Raw genomic sequence first — 27222 nt, 5'->3', positions numbered from 1 at the left:
CTAGCACACTTGCACGTGTTTCAAGGAGCATATCAAACATTTCCTATCAATCCCAACCAAAAACTACAGAAAAGAAAAGATTTCACGGAACTCTAACGGTATAAAGTGACTGAGTAAAACTAGTGTACACTGTGCTCCTTCATTAGGCAGACCATATAACGGAACAAGGTAAGGCACTGTTGTGAATTAAAACACAGACTACGAGAAATCGCTGTATTAATGATACATTTAATTGTGTGCGTGCGTGGCAGAGAGTATGTAAAATTCATTTTTATTTTATGTCAAATAAGTACGGTGCTCGATCTTCTGACTCGTAATTATATGCTGCAAAGCTCCTGACCATTTTATATACACATTCTTATTCATATTTGTTCTTAAGGGCAAATATACACGACCCGTTAGGGTTAACGAAATCCGATTTTTAGGGTTATAAGTTCTTTAACTCACTTCTGAGCCACCGAGAGACCTACTTTATTTTATTATAAAATACAGAGTTTGCTCTTTTTTTTTTCCTTCTAATCCAAATTTGGACTTGCGTTTAATGCATTCATCTATGGATTGAAAGGTACCTTTAAAACTTTTAACACTTTCAACTAAGTTTTGTTACATGGAGTAAAACTGGTTGTGATTGTCTTTGTGCAAACTAAATCTTGTGCATCTCAGTTCCTAGTTACTAAATTTACGCAAAAGTGTTTTTCTAACAAATCTACGCCTGTTTTAAAGATAATTACTTAAAACACATAACACAAGTTATGTATGTGTTTTATATTTATACGCAGTGATTACCACTAGATTACCTAGGGGTGTAAAATTTCTCAAACGCGTGTAAAGCGGTACAATCTTTTCTTTTTCAAATGGGCCTCGGCATGGCCTGGTGGTTAGGGAGATAGTCTCGCAAACTGAGGGTCGCGGGTTAGAATCCCCCTCCCACCAAACATGCTCGTTCTTTCAGCCAATGGGTTGTTATAAGTGATGGTCACTATTCGTTGGTAGAAAAGTAGCTCAAAAGTTGACGGTGGGTAATGGTAATAGTTGCCTTCCCTCTAGTCTTACACTTCTAAATTAGAAACGGCTAGCGCAGATAGCCCTCGTGTAGCTTTGCGCGAAATTCATAACCAACCAAACGTTAAATGGTGCTCTCACTTCGGTCTCGATGAAGAGAAATTATTTTAGTTTTAGAAACGTGAATCCGCTCAAAATAGTTGTTTTATTCTTGAATCTAGAAAATTATTAAGAACTGCTCTTTTGTTATTCAGTGTCCAATAACAAACTATTTTTTTAGCAACGTATTGTTTTAGGGCCCCTGTGGTCATGTATCTACACAGTACATATTCAAACAACACCTATTAGGTTGAAATTATGCAATTTGAGAATCAGATAAGTCCATGTAATAAATATCTGTGACGTCTTCATAGAAACTGTCCCCCACCCCAGTGGCTCAGCGGTATGTCTGCGGACTTACAACGCTAAAACCCGGGTTTCGATAACCGTGGAGGGCAGAGCACAGATAGCCCATTGTGTAGCTTAATTAAAAAAAATAGAAACTGCAGTTCAAAGGGTTAAGGTTTAGTTTCAATATCAACATTCTAACACTATATATTTAGTATCATATAATTACAGTTGAGTTATTACACAAGTCTAGTATTTGTGTACTGACTCTATATGAGTAAATTATGTTCTGATAAATGCTATTATATTGTTGTCTCATGTTAAACCTTTGCTATATCATTCAGTTTCGTCCGCCGCTGGTACAGCGGTAAGTCCACGGATTTGCAAAGCTAAAATAAACGGTTCGATTGCCCTCGGTGGACTCAGCAGATAGCCCGATGTGGCTTTGCTATAAGAAACCACACACACACACATTAAATTTCACGATCGCAGCATTTTTGTATAAGGTACGTGTATCACTATGTAGTCACTACATGATCAAAACCTGTATTTCTGGACTTAGTAAAATCAAGCAGGTCACATTTATAACTTTTGACTTATTTACGACTTATATAGCAATGTCACGTCTGATTATATGATCTGGTAAACAACCACGAAAATCAGAAAGTTTTTAACATCTTATAATATGATCTGTTAAACTACGAAAATCAGTTTTTTTCTCCTATTTCATGTAAAATAGGTGTTAAATTGTTGTTGATGGTAGGGTTTCCTCATGTCTAACATCGTATTAAATATTATTACTTTAAGCTGTTAAAAGTAGGGGTTGCATAATTTAGAATTATGCCACATAATTAATACATAATTTTTATACTTCCTGTGTAATCATTGCATCACTAGTAAATTTGTAGTCCACACTATCAAGCCGTTCGCTGATATAATGTTAATTGTTGTCGCATAAACCCAGCAGCACATAGTCGCGAGAAACGAGCATATTTGGTTTTATATATGTTTAAATAAATTGGCATTAAATAACTGTGAAGGCACGTCGCTACAAGAAAAAGTGAAATGTGTTTGCCTGCGTGAGCAAAACTGTTTTACTATACCATCAATCATTTGACCGTTTTTGACGCTATATCACATTCTCTATTCAGTCACTGTAAGCAAAATATGTGAAAAACATTCATTGAAAGCTGTCACTGCATTAGATAACGTCGTCTTTAAACACGAATCTTTGCCCTTCATTTGCCAAGGTCAAATGTTGCAAAGCTTCACTACGAAACAGACGATGATAACATAATCTACGTGGATGCGTTACTTAGTTTACGGTTGATAAGAAAACGTGGAGAACAAAAATCAAACATCGCAAGTGAACCATTCTATATGTGAAATTAGTTTTATATTTAAATAAAAAAGGAAATCATTCATAAGATTCAGTGATCTATTAGACTTTCTTTCAGTTTAGTCCTTTCATTCCTATCCACAACTACCTCCAATGAAGAGAATTGCATATTTTAAAGAATTTATTTTGTATTTATTCTGTGCATAGCATGAAATGTTACTGACAAAATACCAAAGGATTAAAAAGGTAAGTTACTAACACATATACTATAGTTTTTCGTTAAGACAACACAACCTTCACATCTATGTATTATACAAGGGTTTGTTTGTTTTTATTGTTTTTAGAATTTCGCGCAAAGCTATTCGAAGGCTTTCTGCCCTAGCCGTTCCTAATTTAGCAGTGTAAGACTAGAGGGAAGGCAGCTAGTCATCACCACCCACCGCTAACTGATGGGCTACTCTTTTACCAACGAATAGTGGGATTGACCGTCACATTATAACGCCTAAAGGGCTAAAAGGACGAGCATTTGGTAGGACGGGGATTTGAATCCGCGACCATCGGATTACGAGTCGAACGCCATTACCCACCTGGCCATGCCGGGCCTGTTATACAATGGAATATAAGTTTTATGGAAAAGAATGAAGTCTTTAAACTAAATAAGTTATAAATTCATACTGAATTTAATGTAAAACCTGGAAAATGGTTTTATGATAAACTTTGGACAAATTTGGTACATACAAATCAACTTTAATAAGAACTCAAATCCTAGTGTGATTGGACAGTTTTAGAGACACGTGCAAGATTTAATTCCAGATTCCTGAAGAAACACAACAACGATTCAGACGTATTTCAAGATGGCGCGACAACCTCTGATTTGGGAAAGTTTCTAAATCTTCTACAGTACTTCGCATGCTCCTTGCAGAACCAGTGATCAAGAACTTCGACAACTTTGTCTATCTTAATCATTAAAGTCTTCTCGTTAACCAAAGGGCCAGATTACGACATCAATGTCGGTATGTAAGAGCTTGTATTTGTGCGAGAGTGAGAGTTTTCGCGGTTATTTCTACCAAAGTGCGACATGTTCATTTCTTCAAATGTTTAAAGATTAGATTATAAAAGGGAAAAGAAGGCAACATTTAAAATAAAATGGTCTCAATGCTAAGCCTAATTAAGGAGATCATTATATCTGAGCTCCATCCCTTCAGGTTAAACCTCATTGTTCTCTAAGTGGAAAAACAAAAAGTTGATCAAAATGGAAAACAAACAAAAAAGTCAAGAGTGCAAAGTAATTTTTCTTTTATATCTTATGAGTTCTCCAGATCAGATATTAAAAGCTAAGACAGTAATAAACTGAAACATTCTGTAACCAACGTGCGCATGGAATATTCTGAAACCATGGAGGCAAAAGAATCAACAATTTTTTTTTCATCCATGAGATAAATGTAGTAAAAAGTCAACGTAGTTTAAGGTGCAAAAATGATTACCTAAATACCTGGATATTGAAATGGAGGATGCCATTTTAGAGTCGTGGCCAAAATGTTTGCATGCTGTCCTATATTGACGCTATTTTCCACATGCATGGAGTAGTTACTGTAAAACTCTAGTTGTAAGAGAGAAGATAGCGTATGATTGGAAAAAAAAAACATTGTTATTCTGGTTAGTACAAGTAGTTTTGAGCATTAGATAATCAAAACACGCATACACACCTGCTTTGTATAAAACGATGTGCTTTTGAAATAATCTATTTCGATTGGTTGGTTTGTTGGCGTTTTATGGCGTAAAGCAACAAGGCTATATTTGCCAAACAACTGGTAAAATATTAAAAGTAAAATAAAATTATTAAAATTCATGAAAAGGAATCATGTTAAAACAAACCAAAGCCTAATTTTTTCATTGAAAACATAAATAGCGTTATAAAGACCAATGACCCATAGAAAACTAAAAAAGACATTTGTATGATGGACAATGTTACCATCACCAATAACACTGTCCAGCGTCAGGGGTAAACCATGGGACGAAACATGTCTAAAATAGTGCCGTCATTACGACTGTCAACATCCCATAGACCACACATTAGTATATCAGTCCCAGATAAAACAAAATGATGAGCTAAAAAACTGTGATCAATGCGTAGTCTAGTTGGGACAACTTCTTCTTTCCGATCCTTATGGAAACAAGACGACCAAAGTCCAAGAGAGGGTTTTATCTGGAAAAGCTTGTTTTCACCCTGCTCACTCCGGCTCAACTGCCAACTGATACAGAGCCGAGCCTTGAATACAGGACCATAGTCCATGCATGGAGCAGGCACACATATAGTGCCAGAGCAGAAAGACTTAGCTGCGGTGTCGGCGAGTTCGTTCTTGCAAATACCAACGTGGTCTGATATCCAGAAGAACTGCACAGAAGTAGATGTTAAAGAGAAATGGTCCAGTCGGTTTTGAACATTAGCGAGGTCTAATGTGAAGTGATTCCAGGGCATTTGCCATATTTTTACCCAATGTAACACAGGAGATATGAATGGGAGATGTTGACAATGCTAATGCTTGAACACAAATGACTAAATTTCGTTACGTGTTTAGCGATTAACGCTTCGTTTCAGTATGGTCTTAAACTTTTGACCAGCTAGTATTTAGGCTAATTTTATAGTGTTTACATTTTCCCTATTAAATGCCAAAAGTTTTTTTTTTTATTTTCTCTTTTCTTATTGTTATCTTTCGAAGCTCTACTCAAATAAGTGGTTGGGTCTAACAACGCAAAATTCATATTTTTACTTTATGTTCATTGGCCTTAAAATTTTGGCCAGCAGTGTATTTATATATACCAACATGTGCACTCAGAACTGACACAACTCCCTCACTGCGAGCAGAAAAGATATATACACGATTAAGTGTAATGAAGAAAGTCAGCAGTGTATGTATTTGACTTTGATGGAAAGTTGGTATTAATCATTCCTCCTTTCTTTGAGTTGTATATATTTCACGTTTATATGCTCGTTTGCAAATAAATAACAGTTTGTTATTTGTAAGTTTATGTATTTGTTTTTGTTTTTTTATAGTGCTCTTGTACATTTGACCCATAGCTGCTTGATGTGTTGTATAAAGGTCAGCTTTTGGTCAAAGATAAGCCCCAAGAACTTTGTCTCAGAGACCACAGGCAGCATAACTTTGCCGATATGGAGTTCAGCATTAGGGTGAATACCCCGTCGGCGGCAAAAGTGCATGCAAACGATTTTAGAGAGAGAAGTTAAAGCCGTTTGCTGTGGTCCACTTCAATAAACGATTGAGGGCAGTCTGTAGCTGCCACTCAATATACCTCATGTTGGACGACTGACAGGAGATGTGAAACCCATCGACATAGAGCCCGTTTGCAACAGTGAGAGGGAGTTGTTCAGTGATAGCATTAATTTTTATACTGAAAAGTGTGACACTCAGAACACAACCCTGGGGAACTTAAAGTTCCTGTTGTAAAATACGGGAAAGTGTCGAACCCATACGACTTGAAATCTCCTGTCCATTAAAATTTTTTAATAATAATGGGTAAATTGCCACGTAACCCATATATATGGAGATCTCGCAAAATGCCTCCATGTTGTATCATAAGCCTTCTCAGTGTCTAAGAATACAGGTACAAGATGTCGTTTGAGAAAGGTTTCTCTTATGGATTCTTCAAGTCGAATCAGGTGGTCCATGGTGGGGTGCTTTCGTCGGAGGTTGTTTGATTCGAGGAACCAAATGAGACGAGCATTAATCATCCTCTCTAAGGTCTTACAGAGACAGCTCGTCAAAGCAATTGGACAGTAGTTTGAAGGAATCTTGGGATTATTCCCAGGCTTAGAGGAGGGTAGGACAATAGCCTGATGCTGTGCATAAGGAAAAACATTCTCCTGCCAGATCTAGTTTAAAAAATCAGAAGAATAGCAAGAGAAGCAGGAGATAGACGGCGCAACATCTCGTAGTGTATGTCATCAGGTCCAACAAATATTCTGCTAGACCATTGAAGGGCCAGTTTGAGTTCTACCAGTGTAAAGGAGCGATTATAGTCATGAGAAGATCAGCCTGAGAGAAAAGAAGTGATGGCTCTGCCCGAAGTTTATTGGCCAAGAAGGTGGAGGAAGAAGCAGAAATGCTATCTACCCGGCAAAAAGCTTTCAACGATAATATCGGCGATGCTTCGGTCATCAGCTACTTCCTGACCATCAGAGAGTAAGATCGAAAAGGATCAGAATTATACTGCTCACTGACCTTCCTAATCTTGTCCAATATGACTGTGGAACTGGTGGTAGAATATATGATAGTTGTGAATTTCATTCTAGATTCCTTCTGGCTTTGACGTTTTACTGCCGAGCATGTGCTCGAGTCCATTGAAAAGCGATGCGGTTCGAAATTGTGGAATACCTATGAAAAGTATCCCTGACCCAATTTTGAGCCTTCTGTGCTATTTGACACACAGGATTCCACCATGGACGAGAATACCGTGGAAAATGTTCGAGGTTTTAGGAATATATTGAGCAACTGCCTGGATAATACAGTCAGTCACTATTGCCATACAGTCGTTATCGATGGCTTACTGACAATGGCAGGATCAAGTTCTGTGAGAGCAGTTAAAGAGGGCCAGTTGGCTTGATCCAGCTTCCACCATGGCACGCGATTCGGGTGATATCGACCACGGCCAATCTCTCTCAAAATTACTGGGTTACTGTCAACACTCCATGAAATTCTCCATGGGAGAATAGTGAAGGAGAGCAGATTGAAAGATTAATATCAGTAAAATACTCACTAGGTTCATGAAAATAAGTATATGAACCAGTATTGAAGAGAGAAAGGTTGTGATTTGACTGCATATGCTATATGGAGCGACCCCTCCCATCAATATCAGCACCTCCCCAGAGGGAATTATGTCTATTAAAATACCCCAGGATTAAAAAGGGAGATGGTAACTGCTCAATGAGAGCATCAAGGTTTGATTGATCATAGGTCTCTCCAGGAGGCAGGTAGAGAGAACAAAAAATGATGATTTTACCCAAGAAAACACGGATGGCTATGTCCTCCAAGGATGTGTCGAGTGGTAAAGACAGGGCGGGCACACGCTGATTGACCAGTAGTGCCACTCCTCCATGCATTCATCCATCACGCAACCTGTCATTTCTGTAAAAAGAAAACTGCCGAAAGTCAACTGTATCGGCAGGTTTCAAAATTGTTTCCTGTAAGAAAGACACACAGGATGGTAAGAATCAATCAGTGCTTTGACATCATCCAGATTAAAATGTAAACCTCGACAGTTTCACTGAATAAAAGTGGACATTTTTATTTATGCGTAGGCGAATTGGGTGGAGAGCCTTGTGTTTTAGACCATTCTATTAACCTCTACGGATGCTGCTCTGGGTCGATTTGCCAGGTCTTCGTCGTTGGAGGAAAATTCCAGCGACTGAGGGCGTGAACAATTGATCGTTTTGCATCTCGGAACCAGAGAAGAAGATAGACCCGAGGAAATGCCTGTACGTGAAACCAAAGGAAGTGGATATGGGGGTCTGCTGGAATGAATTGGATGGACAGAGATCAGTGTTGACGTTAATTCATCAACTTTCTTAACAATAGAGGTCAATAGACTTCACATGGTTTGGAAACGATTATTTCGGGGGCACGGAGAGATAAGTCTGTACTTCCACTGTAGCAGTACAACGAAGTGCAGCAGCATAAGTCCGAGATGGAGTGGTGGACAGTAACCTTCAAACCTCAGGGTAAAAAAAATGTGTTGAATCATTTTCAAACACTGTACCCTTTTTTCTTCTGCCCACCTCGGACATGAACGAAAGTAGGATGGGTAAGATCCACTACAATTAACGCAATGAGGATCTACTTCACACTCATATGTATCGTGACCCTTGACGTGTGTTCGTTGATTGCTGACATTGTAAACTTCTCAGAGGGTTTGGAATATACAGTCATACCTTGCAATTAAGATAACCTGTTTTGATGGTGGGAGGTGAACGTGGTGATGTAAGTGTTAAAATTAGGATATTTTTTGGCATCATAATTCCATCTTTGTGAGTGGAGATACGCCTCATTGCAGAAACTCCTTGGGTGGAAGAACCAGCGAGGATCGCTGACTCGGGAATGTTCTTCAAATTCTTCTTAACAATAACTCCTCGTGATGGATTCAAAGTAGCATGTGGAGTAATCTCAATGGGTATTTCCCCAATGATCTTCGAATGCAAGAGGAGTTCAGTGTGTTTAGGAGTGGTTGTTTCCACCAATATAACACCAGAAGATTTTTGACTCAACTTAGGAAAACTAGTGAGTTCCTCTAATCCCTTTTGGATAAAAAGGGACACATTTGCTTTAAAGATTTTGTCTAATAAATAGTATGATATTAGAACATGAAGTACAGGTATTGAAGAAGTTGAAGATTTCTGCTCACAATTTTCAAGACGTGGTCGTTTACCAATGGTCTGTTTCTTACTATATTTTAGATTTGATTAAAGGATTCCTTATTAAAAAAAGAATGTTTCAGTGTCCACTTTCCCCACCTACAATGGAGCCCTACAAGGAGACGCACTACAGTGCCAAACAAAGACACTGCAGCAATGCCAGGGTTTCGTGAGCAATATATATGAACGCTAGCATAAGATACAATGTCCATAACACCCGTTGAGAACATCCAACACTGGTACTTGGTTGGCCCTAGCCCAAGCAGACCAGCCGATTGACCCTGGGAGCCATCCAAGGCTGCTCGTTTACAGGAATTCAAGGCCAAAGTGGTGTGTTAGGATTGGGCCCTTCAACCACCAGGATTCTCTCCTTCCATATGTGAGTCACCATGCACGGCAAACACGTGGGTAGCTGTTTAGATCCCAGAGGAGGTAAACTGAAGGAACAAAACCTTCTCTGGGAAGTCCCCTTACCACATACAGGAATCCGCATCAAGAGGATCTGTTTCGAACAGATCGACGCTTTGTTCAGACAATTTCTCTGTACATAGTATAGAGCCATCCTTCGTCACGTGCTAGAAGTTATAGTGCATAAAGTTATTTGAGTGTCCAGAAATGGTATGAGGCAAACAGACATTGCCAGAACAGTAGGGTGCTCCCAGTGTACTGTATCCAGAATCCTGAAACGTCATTGGACTACAGGAAACGCTATTTCAGAAAAGTCTATGGGTAAACACCAAAAAATACTGCAAGATGTGTCGGGTTTTGATCAGGTAAAACGTCAAGGTCGAAAGAAATCGTGCAATATCTCATGACAGGAGTTACAGGATATCCAGCAGAACAATGAATAGGCCAAACAAGGTTATTTTGCAAGAAAAGCTGTCTGCAAACCAATGTTAACCAGATTTCACTGCCGTTACTGTGTACTTGGGTAAGACAACATGCCAAGTTACAGTTAGGACACTGGAAAATTGTCATTTTTTCAAATGAGGCCTGTTTCGAACTTATTAATGCTAATGGCAGAATGTATGTTCATTACTTGCCTGGAGAACAGATGAGAGAGAACTGCCTTTCCCACAGGAAACGTACATGAAAAGGTACAATACATGTTTGGATAACCATTAACTATAGTGGAAAATTGTTCTACATATCTTCGAGAGAAACGTCAATGGCTCCTACTATAGGCATCATATAGAGATGATATTTCTGCTTTATGGTAGAACAAGGTTTGGCAATAACTTTGCGTTCCAGAATAAAAATAGTTTCAGAAAAACTAAGCAAACTTCGGTAAGACCAACAGAAACTATACTTTCTTGATATTCACAATTTTAAAAGCAAGTGGTGTAATGATCTTCAATACCAGATGTCCAAATTACATAGATGAGCATGTTATATCAAAACAATTATTAAGATTAGGTTATCAAGCCACATGGCAACAACAGCCAATATATAGTTGTGGTTTAACGGTATGTATCAGAACTACGTTTTGACATTGTTTGTATTACGTAGATAATGTAATGTCATCGAAAAGTTATCACAGTCTCTTTTGATGGATCATACACTTAAATCATAAAGACATGTTCTGATAGGAGATTTAGAATGTTTAAGAGAGAGATATTCATTGTACTTAACGGAAAACAAAAGCATAATGATAATTGTGGGACACAAGGACGATCCTAAAATAGACTTTAAACAAGTCATACCCCAGCCATGTAAGCAAAATGATGTATTTTGTGACAAGTGAGAATCTGGAAGCAAACAGGATACTGACGAAAACCATCTACATGTACCAGACAACAGTGTGCAGCACAATGAAAAAGGGCCTCTATCTGGTAACAAGGCCAAACAGGTATGTATTAACCAAGATGTGGTTTCCAACCATACTTCCCGTTAAACCATTGCATATTTCAAGCAGCCGAAGAATGGAAAGGATATTCATATTGTTGCATATGAAAATTTATTGTTCATGTTCTAGGATGTAGCACCTATGAATTTCTGTGTGAGCAGACTGTTGAAACTGGTGCTGTGTAAGCATCATTTCTGTATCTAGATAGAGCTTAGACAGCATTCATGAAGGAACGACGAAGCCTCTTGCAATTAAAGCTACACTGCATGGCTATTGTCAAGATACATAGTTGTAAAATAGAGCGTAAATGAACAAGAAGACTTGGACTGTAACAACTTGGTGAGGCTCGAAATATTTCAGCAACGTACTGAACCTTCTTTAGAACTTTCGGGACGTTTTATACGCTATCTTTTCAATTCGCATAGGACAAGAAAATTAATATGGAGTACTTTAATATAATTAGTGGCATATTAATTATACTTTACGTAAGAAACTTTTTAGATAAAACTTTTATATTACTTCACAATTACATGTTTTGTGACTTTCAGCAACATTCAAGTTTTTTTGAAAATTTATTGAAAAATGGCATAAAAACGGCGAGCAAAAATAAACTCACATGACACTCACGTAGTCTGCTACTTTAAATCACCAAAAGTTAGTAAACTTCTTCAAATTATACCTATTTGGAACCATGCACCAAGTACCCTAGTCAACTAAGTTCGTTATTTACTCTTATCTATGACATGAAACTACCACTGATCAAACACAAAAAGGATAACATCTGGAAAAAGACTAAATTACTTTAAGTCCAGCTGACAACAGCAGATAACATTTTAAAAATCTACAAACTTATATTAGATCAATCCTTGAACATAAGTATGTGTCAAATATCAAACAGCAGGTTTCTCTTAAAACAAGAAAATTCAAGCGGGGAAGATTATATAAGTAAAATTCTCCAAAGTTGGTAGTAATTCAGATAAGGTAATCTTAGTATCTTTTATACCATGATTTGGTTTGTTTGTTTTGAATTTCGCGCAAAGCTACTCGAGAGCTATCTACGCTAGCCCTCCTTAATTTAGCAGTGTAAGACTAGGGGGAAGGTATCTAGTCATCACCACCCGCCGGCACGCGAAAATAAACTACTACTCCTCCTTTACCAACGAATAGTGGGATTGACCGTCAGAGCACAGATAGTTCATTGTTTAACCTTGGGCTTAATTCCAAGCAAACAAACTCACTTGTCTAGCGCAGAACTAACAGGCCTGGTGTTTAGAGCACTCGAGTTGTAATCTTTGAGGTGCAAGTTCGAATTTCGTTAACTAACATGCTTGCCCTTTTAGCCTTTGTGACGTTATGATGTGATGATCAATCCTACTTTTCGTTGACAAAAGAGTAGCTCAAGAGTTGACTGGGTGTGGTGTTGGCTAATTACCTCCCTTTAGTCTATCACTTTTAAATTAGGAACGCTTAGTTTAAACAATTTCTGAGTTGCTTTGCGCGAAGTCGGATAAATAAATTATTTATCATTGAAAAAAACAAGAACGGACGGCTAAAGCAGGTAGTCCTTGAGTTGTTTTTTTTGCAAAATTAAACAAACAAACAAACAAAGGTATTTTGTTCTCAAAAAACAAAGTTGTTGTCATATGATTAAACATTGCTGAATGTGTCACGCATTGACTAATAGCATGCACAGCTTTTTAACATTACTTATGGATATAAGTCGCTTGAGATGTCAAATATATGCTTGTTTAATAACAAACATTGTAAAGGTTTTGTAATTTGAAAACCAAAATCCAAAAATAAGTAATATAGAAATCCCACTCCTGATAACATTCACTTAATTAATTTTCGAAACAAACAAGAAAGAAACGGCGTATACCTTCCAAGGCATTTCCTGTGTATTACTTAGTGGTTAGCATGTCAGATTTTGGACTGAAGGGTCTAGGATATTATACCCTTGAATATGATCTGCTCCTGCCATTCATGGACTCATTCTAAAAGTAAAATATTTGTTTACTTTAAAGCATTGGTTTATTTGCTACGTTTACTACAGAATATCAAATCCCGTATTTTAGCATAATAAACTCATAAACTTATCTTAAAACTTATCCAGTCAGGGAACAAAAGCGAACTGAGACACCCTTTGTGGCTGCGGGAACTGGCCATCAGTATTTATAAATTAGAGACATTTATAACAGAATTATAGAAGTGTGTATAAACTGACCGTTTAGATCACGTGCGCTTAAAATGCTCTTCATCTTGAAAAATTCCAATCTCAATTCTTATAAATGAATTAATAATAATAAATCGATATTAACTTTCAGATGAATTTCATCTAAGGTAAATATAAAAATAAATTAACAAGTTGAAATTATAATTAAACTTACCCTTATGTTGTTATAGAAAATCATCTTAAAAAAGAAAGTGTAGTTTTCTCGGATTCACCACTTTCTCCTTGGAGTAATAGTGTAACAAAATGTCCTCCTGATATAAAATGAATTATCTTGACTTAGAGTTTAGAGTGAAGTAAATGACTGGTTACAATGAAAAAAAAGCAAAAATAATTATTATTCAAAACTTGAACATAGTCAAATTAATGAGTGTATTAATAGATGTTGTGTTTGTTTGTTTGTTTTGGAATTTCGCACAAAGCTCCTCGAGGGCTATCTGTGCTAGCCGTCCCTAGTTGAGCAGTGTTAGACTAGAGGGAAGGCAGCTAGTCATCACCACCCACCGCCAACTCTTGGGCTACTCTTTTACCAACGAAAAGTGGGATTGACCGTCACATTATAACGCCCCCACGGCTGGGAGGGCGAGCATGCTTTGGCGTGACTCGGGCGCGAACCCGCGACCCACAGATTACGAAGCGCACGCCTTAACGCGCTAGGCCATGCCAGGCCCTTATAGATGTTGTGAACTATCAGAACAATCTATAGATATGGGTAAAAAATCTCTTAATTATGTTCCAGACTGAGAAAATATTGCATTAAATAATGCTACCCACGTCAATGTTCGTGATCTCATTTGAAAATGAAAGTTATTGTTACTTCAGTATATCATTTGATCTACCGGTGAAAGTGATCGCTGTCTACTTTTAAATCAGGCTGTTGAGAAACCGAATATGGTACTATAAGTGAATGATTCAGATCAATAGGTAACTAGGACATGTGAAACGTATTCACCTCCTTGACCAAATTTCGACGTTAAACCTACTGCATGTGTATGTGTGAAAATTTGTCTTCGTTACAATGCTATGATTCAGGGCTTGATTTCGTTTTGTACAACGAAAATACACAGTCCAGTATGTAGTTTAGTGGTAAACCACAACCACAACAAAATTGTACTTATAAACTACAAAAGTTTATAAACACGTTTACTCAAGTTTGACATGAGTGTTGATTTCGGAGAACAATATAGTTAAGTTTCAGACAAAATGAGGTTTCCTTATCTTATACTGTATGAAAAAGAAACTCGTCAGACTGTAGAGTTTCTGGTGTAGTAACATACCATTGTTCACTCCCTTATTTAAGATGATTTTAATTAGTTCATGTCACAATTTGCTTCAAATAATTTTAATAATTAAAAGATCAGTGTCTCCTAAAACATGAGAATGAAATAATTCATTCATTAATCGAACAAAATTGGAATTTTACGCCCTCAAGTCATAACTGTTGCCTGAATTTAAGTGTTTCTTCCTTGTGAGATGCATTAATGATTCAACTAAGAGTGAAACTTGGAAATGTTAATGAAAGCTAGTTTCAAGATTACTCACCAGTTGATCAAAATTATAAATAATAGATAAAAATGCTCTACTTAATAAATTACAAGAAATATGTTAAATTCTTTATAGCATCGATAACTCCACATATATAAGAGCGTTTTTAATTAGCTTAGATAGTGAGCGTTGGTTGCTTGAAATGCTAGCTCTGGGTTTCATATTAAAGCAAAATTAACAGACGTGAACTAACGATTAATTTGCCCAGAGTGTGAATCTAGAAATTCATGGTTTGAATCTTGTCATTGCAGAAAAAAAAATACGATTTACACTTTCGGGCCGTGATTACTGAATATACAGTCAGACGAGTTACGAGAAGCCCAAGAGCTAATAAAACCACTAGCCTACCAGTGCAAGAAAGGAGACAGTTGTATTTAGATAGATTTTGCGTATCTTGATGTGATAATTCCAGTTAAGCATTTTGAAAAATATTGTATACAAATTTCAAGTTGAGTCTTTAAGAATCAAAACATTACTATAATTGCCAACGTGGCAATAAAAACTAATTGAAAAATAAATCACTAAAAGTATTTTTGAGAGTTATTTTATTCTGAGCTCGATTCATACTTTGTTGTTCTGCGTAGTCGCATAATTTGTTTTTGGGAAGTTCGTGCTTTTAAAACTGCTCATTTGAAACTAATGCAATTTCGATCATTTTTAATGACATTCACGTATATATATCTTTATTCATAATATTAGTTTGTGTTCTGTTTTTGAATTTCGCAAAAAAATATTGGAGGGCTGTCTACGCTAGCTGTTCCTAATTTAGAAGTAGGGGACCAGAGGGAAGGCACCTAATCAACACCACCTACCGTCAATAGTTGGATACTTTCTACACAGGGAAATTGAGATTGGCTGCTACTTTATAAAGCCCCCTCCCCAACTAAATGGGTGAGCATGTTCTGCGACAGGGTTCGGTTGATTGATTGGAATTAAACACATCTATAAAATGGGATATCTGTGATCTGACTACCACGGGTATTGAAACCTGGTTTCTAGTGGTCTGAGTCCATAGACATACTGCTATGCCACAGGGGGGCGACGGGGTTCGAAATCTCCATCCGCAGACTATGTGTTGAGTGCTCTGACCACCAGTCATATTAGGCAGTTTACGTTTGACGTCTTAGCTAAGATATATACAATAACTCAAAAACGCTTTAAGAGAGGAACGAATGGAGTGTATTCTAAGCTTTTATTTATCAGATTTGTAAACTGCTTACGACACGTTGTTATCAAAGTTTTCAGGTTTAGAAGGTGACCTAAAATAAATTATCAGCTATGATGTCGGTCAGTGTAACATATAAACATTAAGTAATAGAAAACAAAGACATTAGGTGAAATGAGGTCTCATTTGATAAAGGAATGGGTCAAATAAAGCAAGTACATATTTTCATGCCAAAATTCTTAGATGTATTTTATTAAAATTTAAATTAAAAAGTGAAACAATTATCCAAATAAATTTGTAATCATAATACTTTATGAAAAAAATACTTATTCATAAAAACGTAGCCTGACATGGCGAGGTGGTTAAGACGTTTGAATCGCAACTTGAGGGTCGTGGGCTCGAATCCCCCTCCCACCAAACATGCTCGTCCTTTCAGCCGTGGGGGTATTATAATGACACGCTCAATCCCACTATTCGCTGGTAAAAGAGTAGCCCAAAAGTTGGAGGTGGATGGTGATGACTAGCTGCCTTCCCTCTAGTCTTAGGCTGCTAAATTAAGGACGGCTATGGCAAATAGCCCTCGTGTAGTTTTGCACGAAGTTCAAAAACAAACAAACAAGCATTTCCTGCTCGTGGATAATGAAACAACCGGTGTATTATGTTTCAAACTGTAATTTTAAAATATACTTTACAGCACGTTTTGTGTATTATTTTATTATTTTAAATAATTTTCACTGTTTTGTTATTAGATTAAATTAAATCCTTCCCATGCTTGAAAGGCATATAAGTCATGTTAAGTCTAATTTTCAATAACACAAATGGATAAGAATGTTTTTTTCTGGGCGAGATCACAGTCCATCGCTGGTTAAAATTAACTTTTAGCTTGTTGTTATTTTACGGTTAGGTAGAATGAAGCGAACTTTGAGTCAAATGTTCTTGTTCATGAACACAATGACTAGAAAATGATAAACTTTGAACTCACAACCTTCAAATTATAATTAAGCCAAAGGTACCAGTTAGTAAACCATACCGGCTTTGACTTAGATTTAATGGTACTCGAGTTATTTTATCACTACTCATTTAAATCATGGTAATGATTTAAGATGATTTTAATCCACATATTTTCTCTCAACAAATAATTATAAGTTACTTATCGCCGTTGTATTGGTAAAACAAGCTAAACATGTAACTAGACTTGATTTATTAACTGAATACCATGGAATAGGGAATGGCACTATATATGTAACACAGCATCGTGGAATATTATGAAAATGTTCCGTCTTTCCACTGGTTTGTTTTGTTTGTTTGTTTGTTTGGGAATTTCGCACAAAGCTACTCGAGGGCTATCTGTGCTAGCCGTCGCTAATTTAGCAGTGTAAGACTACAGGGAAGGCAGCTAGTCATCACCACCCACCGCCAACTCTTGGGCTACTCTTTTACCAACGAATAGTGGGATTGACCGTCACTTATAACACCCCCACGGCTGGGAGGGCGAGCATGTTTAGCGTGACGCGGGCGCGAACCCGCGACCCTCAGATTACGAGTCGCACGCCTTACGCGCTAGGCCATGCCAGGCCCTCTTTCCACTGGTGCCTGGAGAAGATGACGATATTTAAAATTCACAAAGAATTAAGCAGATGTGCAATTTCACTGATTTTTGTTAGAAACAAAACTGTATACTTAGCTCAGCCCTTGGTGAAAGCCCGACAGATCTGATGAAAGTGTACAAGTAAAAGTGAATTTTCAGTCCGACTTTCTTTGTGAAGTTCTTGTAATGTACTTTGAATGTTTTTCTCTGAAAGCTTTGTAATTTATTTTAAGGAGACTGCCCTCCTCCATCTTTTTCCTCTTAAAAACGCAGAAAACATGCAGAAATTTGCTAAAAATGAGTAAAATATTTTTGAAGACTTTCACAAGCCTTCATTCGATAATAGGATTAATGTAAGACAGGGGAAGCGAGTCAAGAAATTTAGCAGACATCACAAAGCAGTTGCGTTACTTCTTGTTCAAAGCAACCCATTTCACAGTAGATATGTGGTTAAGATTTCTACTATCAGAATATTGTATACTTAATTTTTTTTTTAATTTTGCTTCTATGGAAAATTATATTCTACATCAAGAAGTAAGAAATTTCCTAAAATATCTTAATTATGAACTACTTTGATAAATGGTGTAAACCATAAAAGAGGAGAATTCTTAAACAGCAGAAATACTTTTATTTTTCTCATTAAAGCTGGATGTTTTATTACTGTATATTTTAGTTATTGTGGTCTAAATGCGTCCACAGACAGACAGAATTTTTTTTTTTTTGATATTGGATATTTACTGCAAGTGTGCCTTTATATGTGTAACGCAAGTGTGAAGAACGCCTATATTCCGATTTTCTTATATTAAATATAAGCAATAATATTAATATATGTAAAATAGTAAAATTCTTTGATCGTAATTGAAATGTTTCAACATAAGCAGCATTTTATGCACACATGGGCTAAAGTTACATACCCCTAGAACTCAGGTATAAACATCTCCAGAGTTCTGATTGTTTTTTAATTTAGCGCAAAGGTACACGAGGACTATCTGCGCTAATCATCTCTAATTTACCATCCACCGAAAATCTTGGGCTATTATTTTACTAATGAATAATGTGATTGATCACACATTATAACGGCTCCACGTTATAACGTAGGATGAGGATTCTAACCCGCGCCCCACAGATTGCTAGTCGAGAGCTCTGACTAGAGGAAAGGCAATCGACTTGAAGAACTCACTGAAAAAAATAGTTTTTTTTGTGGCTTTTGGAACTGCATAATAATTTTGACTGCCACTTTTATAATGCACTCACGCGAAGTGTGTTCAGCGGTATCAAATTTCTAATCTCGGACCATTCAATGTTCAGGTTAATTCAAAAGAGAAAAAGAATTAAAATGATAAAATGCATTAACATAGTACATATTACAGTGATCAAACCTGTAATTTTAAAAAGTTTTGCAATACATACAATAATATTACAAATGAATAAGGGTATTGATTTGTATAAAAAACACTCTCATCGCGTGATAAAATATGTATATCTCTACTTCCCTTAATACAGCTCTACTCTCCTTTTAAATAATTGTAGTTGTAAAATATGTCCAGGAACACAAAAACAAGGAACAAAACATGTTGAATATAAATTATGGAATATAGATGTTCACATACTATTCAATATTTTTTGAATGAGTAAAAGGTTTATGAGATATCTACATGATGCTATAACTGCCAATAATTTTTTTTAAATATTGGTTTTAAGGAAATAATGTTATTATAATATTTCTACAATATATGTAACCGCAGAGTGATATAGTGGAACAGCAAATAACTATGTTCCGCAGAGTTGGCTGTTCCAATTTTGTGTTGAACTTCTTGACGGCTATTAGCACAAGTTTCACAATTTAAAAGTAACAGATTAGAGGGGAGACAGATAGCTAATACCACCCACCATCGATTCTTTGGATACTCTTTGCCAACGAATAGTAGGATAGCCCACTACGTTATAACTGCGAGCATGTTCGGCAACAGGATTTGAACATGCGATTCGTCGATTGCGAGTCGATCATCCTAAACACCAGGTCATTTTACACGGTCCGATGAAGTATTGATTTTCATGTTATATTACAAGCATTATAAGCTGTGTACCTGCAAATATTATGGTATAAAACTTAACCTGTCATTGTTTAACTTCTTTGTAATGAAATGCGATGAGGAATAAGAATTTCTGTGGACTCTACATCCTATGTAACGTTACATAAAGTAAAATAAAGACCATGGACCCTGTGGCTGATGCCCCTCTATCCCCTACCTAAATGCGCCATTGACTACAACTTTCATACGTCTGGTAGCAATACATAGGGCAACTGAATCAGTTATAAGTTATGAGAAAAGCTGCGCCAAATTATGCATGTCCAGGGCGATAGATACACTTACTATGCCGCTGAGAATGTTATATACCATAAGAGTGAAATCGATATGAACAAAATATTATAATTCTGTGTCAATCTTTAGTCCCTTGACTTTGAGGGTATAATTGACTTTAGTGTTATACTCTAAATAATATCCTACATGTTTATTAAACATCAGCCATTTAATGAAAATTGTTGGCTGCCGATTAATCACTAATGGATTTTTTGTCTTTTTTATTACGTTAAAATATTTTAAAAATGCGTATAAACGCAATACAGGTTTTTTACCTTTTCGGAAATAGAGATGGAACTAGATGAAAGCATTAGCATGGATGATCTACCATCATGTGACAGTGGACTCCACTCCAATCAAACTACGTTGACAAGCCTTGGATCTTGGAAGTCAGAAGACAGATTACCTCATCATTCACTGAATTCGACTCCTCTAGAGTCTCCTGTCCAAAGTCCCAGAAGTCCACGAAAATTTCCAGGTGACTTTCGACTAATTGTGGATGGAGACACATGGGACCAGTTCTCAGGAAACAAGAATGGCAACAGAAGTCCAACTAAGTATTTGAAACAAAGTTTTCATCAAATGGTAAGGATGTGAAAACAAAACAGAAAAACAAAGAAAATCCAAAACGATCAGAATAAGTTGAGATTGTGTAAAAAATGAAACACAAACAAGACAATTGTACGTTTTGCAATTACATCATTTACTGATGACCTAGGTTTCTTTAATAAAGGCATTATCATATGTAAACTGAATTTATACAGAGTTTACATATCTATATGGAACTTCTAAACGAACATACCAAATTCAGTTCCTCCCCAGGTCTTTCTTCATTTGTCTCTAAGTGAATGTGTCAAGGCCACTTCCGGTTCTTTGTTTAAACGTATATATAAGCCATGTTAAAAGTATTTCAGTCTATACTCCGTTTCCCCCCACATCAAAATCTTGGCATAGGATCTACAGATCCTCTGTTACTTTGAAAGACCCTAAGTCCTACATCGGCCATTGAAGTTTGTGATAGTCGCCGGTCAGTGCCTGTCGTCAGTTTTCCATCGCTGCTTGCTTACCAATTTTACTGCATCAGGTTTCAAAAATCGCGTGCGTTTTTATTTATTTATTTTTTATTTTGTACTTTATTTTATTTTTTCACCAAGTTTAACTCAATGTGTAATCGTGAATAGGGAGAAAATGAAGAACATTTCTGAGTGCCCATATCTGCTTCCAAGCTCCGACTTGGGATCAGATAACTCTAAACCGAAAAACTCGTCACGTTTTGTGCTCTATTACGCTTCAATCTGTACCTGATGATTCCTTTACTGCCGAAACCGCGGTCAAAGGTAAATTATGTGAAACGTATAATCGTCGTTTTTGTTTTTTTTCACAATTCTGTAATAATGGAGTTTCACCAAGTACCGACGGTTTCTAGTATTAATTATATTAAAGTTGGTATGTTTCTTTGTTTGTTTTGAATTTCGCGCAAAGCTACACGAGGGCTATCTGCGCTAGCCGTCCCTAATTGAGCAGTGTAAGACTAGAAAGAAGGCAGCTAGTCATCACCACTCACCGCCAACTTTTCGGCTACTCTTTTACCAACGAATAGTGGGATTTACCGTCACATTATAACGCCCCCACAGCTGAAAGGGCGAGTATGTTTGGCGCGACGGGGATACGAACCCGCGATCCTCAGATTATGAGTCGCACGCCTCAATACGCTTGGCCATGCCGGGCCATTATATTAAAGTAGAATACGTATAAATAAGGGTAAAATAAAAATAATGAACATATAAAACACGCCGCTTGATTCAGTATCTCATGTTTGTTTTTGACCACAAATCATTCAAGTAACTTTGTTGTTTACAATTAACTTCAAGCTATGATAAGAAATGTCCCAGGAAGGACAGCGGTAAGTTTATGGACTTAGAAAGCTAAAATCTGGGGTTCGGTTCCTTGAGGTGGACCCAGCAGATAGCTTAATATGGTTTTGTTCTAAAACAAACAAACAAAGAAAATAAACTATGTAGCCAGTGATGTGTTAAAAAGAAGTATTTGCCCTCTGGTGTGACAGCTATGATTGTTTAAGGGCTTACAACACTAAAATCAAGGGCTCGATTCCCCGAGGTGGACACAGCAAATAGCCCAAAGTGATTTTCGTCTAAAACAACAAAGTGATAGAAAGTAACAGTTTTCAAATTTGATTTTTACGATTCATATAATTATTATTAAGGTATGCATTTGTAGTGATGAATTTTCTATGGAAACAATCATGTGTAAATGAGATAACATCTAGCTGTTTAACAGTAATGTGTTTAAAAACTCGGGAATTTCAGAAAGTTTCATAAATATGTAATTATTGACGTCAGAAAACAAATGTCAAAATACAAATTAAATATAATACAAGAAGAACTGCTTTAAGAATTATATTAATTATATTAATTCCAATAATTGGTAGGTTATTAAAATTAACTTTTTATATTATTAAAATGTTTTGTAATTATAGAATACCGTGTACAATATTAGCACAACATTTTGTTCAAAACGTGTATGCACAATTCAGACTGATACATATATGAGACAACATAGTGTTTATAAAATGTTTTATATTTTTTTCAAAATAATATTGCTTGTTATTCAATATGACAAACAATTAAATCAGTTCGCGAGATATTTAATAAATTTATAATACTCTCTACTCTTCTTATAGACAATCAAATTTTCGGCTCTTGTGAAAAAAACAACATCATCAGAATTTCGCTTCAAAATCGTGTTGTTTTTACTTTTCTCCAGCATCATAGTACTGGTAACATTTACTACACTTCTATACCAGCAGCACCTTAAGGAGTTAGCCATTGGAGACAAGATTAGGTTTCATGAACTCAAAAGAAATCTTCATATTTTACGTCACGATGGTCGAAATCTTCTGACAGGACACTTAGGCTTAAAGATTCCAGCAGACCTGCCTCCGTTGGACTGTCAGTTTTTACATGAAGAAGACGGACCAAACATCTGTGTAGAATGGAAGTATCGAGCTCGACTTCAGATCGACTATGTGCATGAAGACAGACTCAGCTGTTATAATATCCATTGGAAAAGTCTGGGAAGGGACACCATTTTAAAAGACTGTTATGCATTGTCAGGAGCTTTTTGGTTTGGAATGGGTGAAATCAATAAAACTTCTTTTCCTTTTTCTAATACAACTCTTCAATTACAACCATTTGTAACAGGTAATGAATATCAGGACAATATGGGGCCCATTCTTGAGAGATACTGGTTATCTTCAAAGGGAATTGCAATCCGCGTAGATGAAGAAGTTCCACTGTACATCAGTGTGAATAACAGTGGCGATGAGGAACTATGTTTTGAAGCCAAACTAAATGGTTTTCCTTATAAGACGACAAAAACAAAACTGCCTTTTCTACAATATACAATTTGTACCGAAGATAATATTATACTGGCCCACTTAGATACAGTAAAAAAATTTCGTACAGAAACTTCTAATATTACTTATGACTTCAATATTTTTAAGACCCCCGTGTGGGCAACAGAACCAAAACTTAAAAACGTTTTAAATAATCAATCTCTATTGAGTTTTGTTAATCAGATCACAGAAGAGAGGCTTGAACCTGGATACATACTACTACACTCTAATTGGCAAAAACATTTTGGAGACTTTGATTTTCACTCAAATTATTTTGGTAGTCCAAAGGAACTTATAAACATACTTCACCGTAAAGGGTTTAAAATATTATTAACAGTTTATCCTTACTTATGTTTGGAATCTCCAGTTTTCATGGTAGGGCTAAATCAGTCATATTTCATATCGGATTCCACGCGGAATGTGCCACTTTTGTCTAATTGGCAAGACTCGGTATGTGCAACTATTGAAATTGCGAACCAAGATGCCATAGAATGGTTTGTTTCACGCCTTAAGCAAGTCAGAATAAGATATAACTTCGACGGTTTTGTTTTTGCTGGAGGATATTCTTCTTTTTTACCACGTTCATACAACTACGAGGATAAGTTTATAAACCCTGACTGCTCCTTAACTTATTTTCTGAAGGCATCTCAAGAAAATCGACTTTTTGCTGGAGCAGGTATTGGTTTTCAAACTCAAAATATTAATGAATTTGTCCAGATCGCACCCAGAACATCCACTTGGGATTCTTCTAAAGGAATCGCGTCGATTGTTCCAACGGTTTTGACATTACAGTTGCTAGGGTATCCAATTATAAACCCTGGTTCAGTTGGAGGAGACATCTTAACAAATATGAACGATACAAAACCTGAAAGACAACTGTATATTAGATGGCTTCAATTAGCTGCATTCATGCCTGTGTTACAGTTTTCATTTCTTCCAGGAGATTACAATAAAGAAGTGATTGAAATTGCTAATAAAATGTACAAAATTCGCAAACAAAAAATAGTACCCCTCCTGGAACAGTGCCTGAAAGAATATGAAGAAAACGGAATTCCTCCTTTACGACCATTATGGTGGCTAGAGCCAAAAGGACTAAATGCGTTTATAGCCAAAGAACAATTTTCTGTTGGAAATGAAATTATTGTTGCTCCTGTTCTCGAAGAAGGACGAGAACATATAGACGTTTATTTACCTCATGGTTGGTGGCGCGACGAAATTACGGCTGTAAAATTACGTGGAGGGAAATGGCTTCATAATTATCATGTACCCCTAGACAAAGTTGCTTATTTTACTCGACTTAATAACATGATATAACTTTCACCATTTTAGACGTGTTTTCACATTGAAAACTGTTTTTTTATAATATTAACTCTTGTAATATATATTTTTTATATATTTCATGTTGAAACCGCAAACTGTTTAATTAATCCCAAGATATCGGAAAAAGTTTGTTTTTATTATAATATTTCCCATAAAAGAGAAATCAACCATTTTGTGATAAAAAGAAAATTATAAATACTTATTGTGTAAACCCAGTAGCATCTGTACAAAAAGCTAGATAATAGAGTTTACTAAATAAGTTTAAATTGAACGCACTTAAAACATTACTTACCTACTAATTTGAAAGTAATTTTGCTCATATATGATTTATAACTTTTATTTTAGTAACATCTTATGATGAAAGCATAATGAAGATATGTTACGAGGTAATTACGTTTTTCTAGTAAATAAATGCTTTTTAAATATATGTGTATGGCAATTAAGTTTATATATATAATATCATATTTTCTTTAAATTATTTCAGGTAGAAATGAATCCTTTAAGCTTAGAAGTTTCAGAAGTTAAATTAAATATGTTGTATCATAGCAAGGGTATGACAAATTTCATTATCGTTACCAATAATTTATCTAAATGTATGGATATAATTATTATTACGGTCGTTTCCCGCTGGTGCTAAAGATTTACAACGCTAAAATCAAGGGTTTGATTCCCCTAGGCTGACTCAGCAGATAGTCCAATGTAGCTTTGCTATTATTGAGCCCATCAATAAAAGTGATTAATATTTTGGACCATACCTTAAGTGAACCATAAGTTTGTGGACTCACAACGTTAAATTCTGGGTTCCAATTCCCTGTTGCAAACAGATCGCATATAACTCATGGTGTAGTTTGCACAAGAGCTATTTGCGCTAACCATAAAAAAGAAAAGAAAAAACACGTAATACACTATGGGGCTGTTAGCACATTATAGTTAAGTTGTAAGTTGTAATAACTAAGGGTAAAAAATGGTCAGGTGGTTAAGTTACTCGACTCGTAATCCTTGGGTCCAAATCCCCGTCACACCAAACATGTTTGCCCTTTCAGCCGTGGGGGGGGGGTATAATATTCGATCAATCTCACTATTCGTTGGTAAGAGTAGCCCAAGAGTTGGCGGTGGGTGATGATGATTAGCTACCTTCCCTCTAGTCTTACACTGCTAAATAGGGACGGCTAAGGCAGATAGCCCTCGTGTAGCTTTGTGCTAAATTCATAGCAAATAAACAATAATAACTGTTTGTGTTTGAAATCTATAAACTTTCCTGATTAAATATCTGTAGTTTTCCGATGAAAAAGCGTTAATTACAATTATAGCTTCCAATGTTTATAGTATACTGATTGTAGCTGACCAACAAGATTCTATTATTGTCTCTCGGGGCGTCGATTTATATACTTTAAGGCAACATTCTTGAAAAGATCGCAGATATGCCATGAGTTTATAAAACACATTATTCATTAAGCAAATTCAAAGGTTCTGAAAGCACACAGTTATTAATATCAAAATAAAGCTCTATTGTATGTTTGTCGGATATGTTGCTCGTACATTCGCTGCGGAAGAACTATTTTTATATATAAAACTTCTGTGTGACTATATAGAGATACATTCTTTTAACGTATAAACAGCAATAAAAATTCCAATTTCTACTCTTTATCACACATAACCTTTGGGTGACTTTATAAGCAAAATATAGATATGTGTGTATATTTACCCATGTGCCTACGTAATTTTTGTGAACTCGTTGTTTGGCCTACTACAATTCGCTTCCACTACCAGTTAAATAACCAACTTCAGAAACACCTAGATTTGTTGTTCTTAACATTAGGGCCTCAAAGCTGCTCAGCGGTATTTCTGCGGACTTAGAATGATACAATCCGAGTTTCGATGCCGGTGGTGGGCATAGTACATTGTGTAACTTTGTACTTAATTACAAATAAATTTGAACAAACCTAAAATTAAGAACTATTATGCGATTTTTCGATATGCTAATATTACAAAAGTGGAAATAATTTGTTGTATATTTATTTATTTATTAAACCACTTCATGAGTTAACGGGGCTAATGCTAATTATTGCGTTAAAGGGCCTGAATATACTCAGTCTTTCTTTAACATAACATCAGAGGACAACTAAGCTTCTCTTTTCCCATCGTGTCTGTCCCATTTATGTTATCAAACAGACACCCTTAATTATTAAATTATCCATTAAGCCTTTTCTTGAACTCTTCTAGTGCTGTTATGTGTACCACGTCTGAAGAAAATGTATCCATAGGCTTTTCAAATAAAAATAAACGATTTTACCTTGCCAAATTTCAATCTATGCCCCCCAATTCTATTATAACTACAATTAAACATGAAAAATTAATATAAATCAATTATATTTATTTTCTTTGTAATTTCGAACACTTCCATCAGATCCCATCAAAGAAAAAATAGTTTTAATAGCCTTAACATGTCCTCAAACGACAATTTTCTCATTTCAAGAATCGTCCTAGTATCCATTCTTCAAATCTGTTCCAAGAAACTATCGTCCTATTTAAAATATGGAGCCCACGACTGAGCAGAATAATCCAAATGAGGCCTAATTAATAATATGTAAAATG

General features: G+C 36.1%; 1 protein-coding gene across 1 annotated transcript; it reads left to right on the top strand.

Moving 5' to 3' along the window:
• Positions 1-26938, top strand: LOC143222520 (myogenesis-regulating glycosidase-like). Its single transcript, XM_076449128.1, has 3 exons — positions 1-168; positions 20182-20477; positions 22594-26938. Exons 2-3 carry the CDS (start codon positions 20184-20186, stop codon positions 24619-24621), a joined length of 2322 nt encoding a protein of 773 aa, XP_076305243.1. The 5' UTR covers positions 1-168; positions 20182-20183; the 3' UTR covers positions 24622-26938.
• The last annotated feature ends 284 nt before the right edge of the window (positions 26939-27222 follow it).

The sequence above is a fragment of the Tachypleus tridentatus genome, chromosome 8 (assembly GCF_004210375.1).
Source record: "Tachypleus tridentatus isolate NWPU-2018 chromosome 8, ASM421037v1, whole genome shotgun sequence".
Lineage (NCBI taxonomy): Eukaryota > Metazoa > Arthropoda > Merostomata > Xiphosura > Limulidae > Tachypleus > Tachypleus tridentatus.
Note: the sequence above shows the minus strand (reverse complement) of the source record. Positions and strands in the feature narration are given on the sequence as shown.

Bases quoted from the DNA above. Each gene is read 5' to 3' on its own strand.
- LOC143222520 (XM_076449128.1), top strand. From the start codon at position 20,184: ATGGAACTAGATGAAAGCATTAGCATGGATGATCTACCATCATGTGAC. The intron at 20,478-22,593 runs GTAAGGATGTGA...CTCTTCTTATAG, and splicing joins AACAAAGTTTTCATCAAATG to ACAATCAAATTTTCGGCTCT.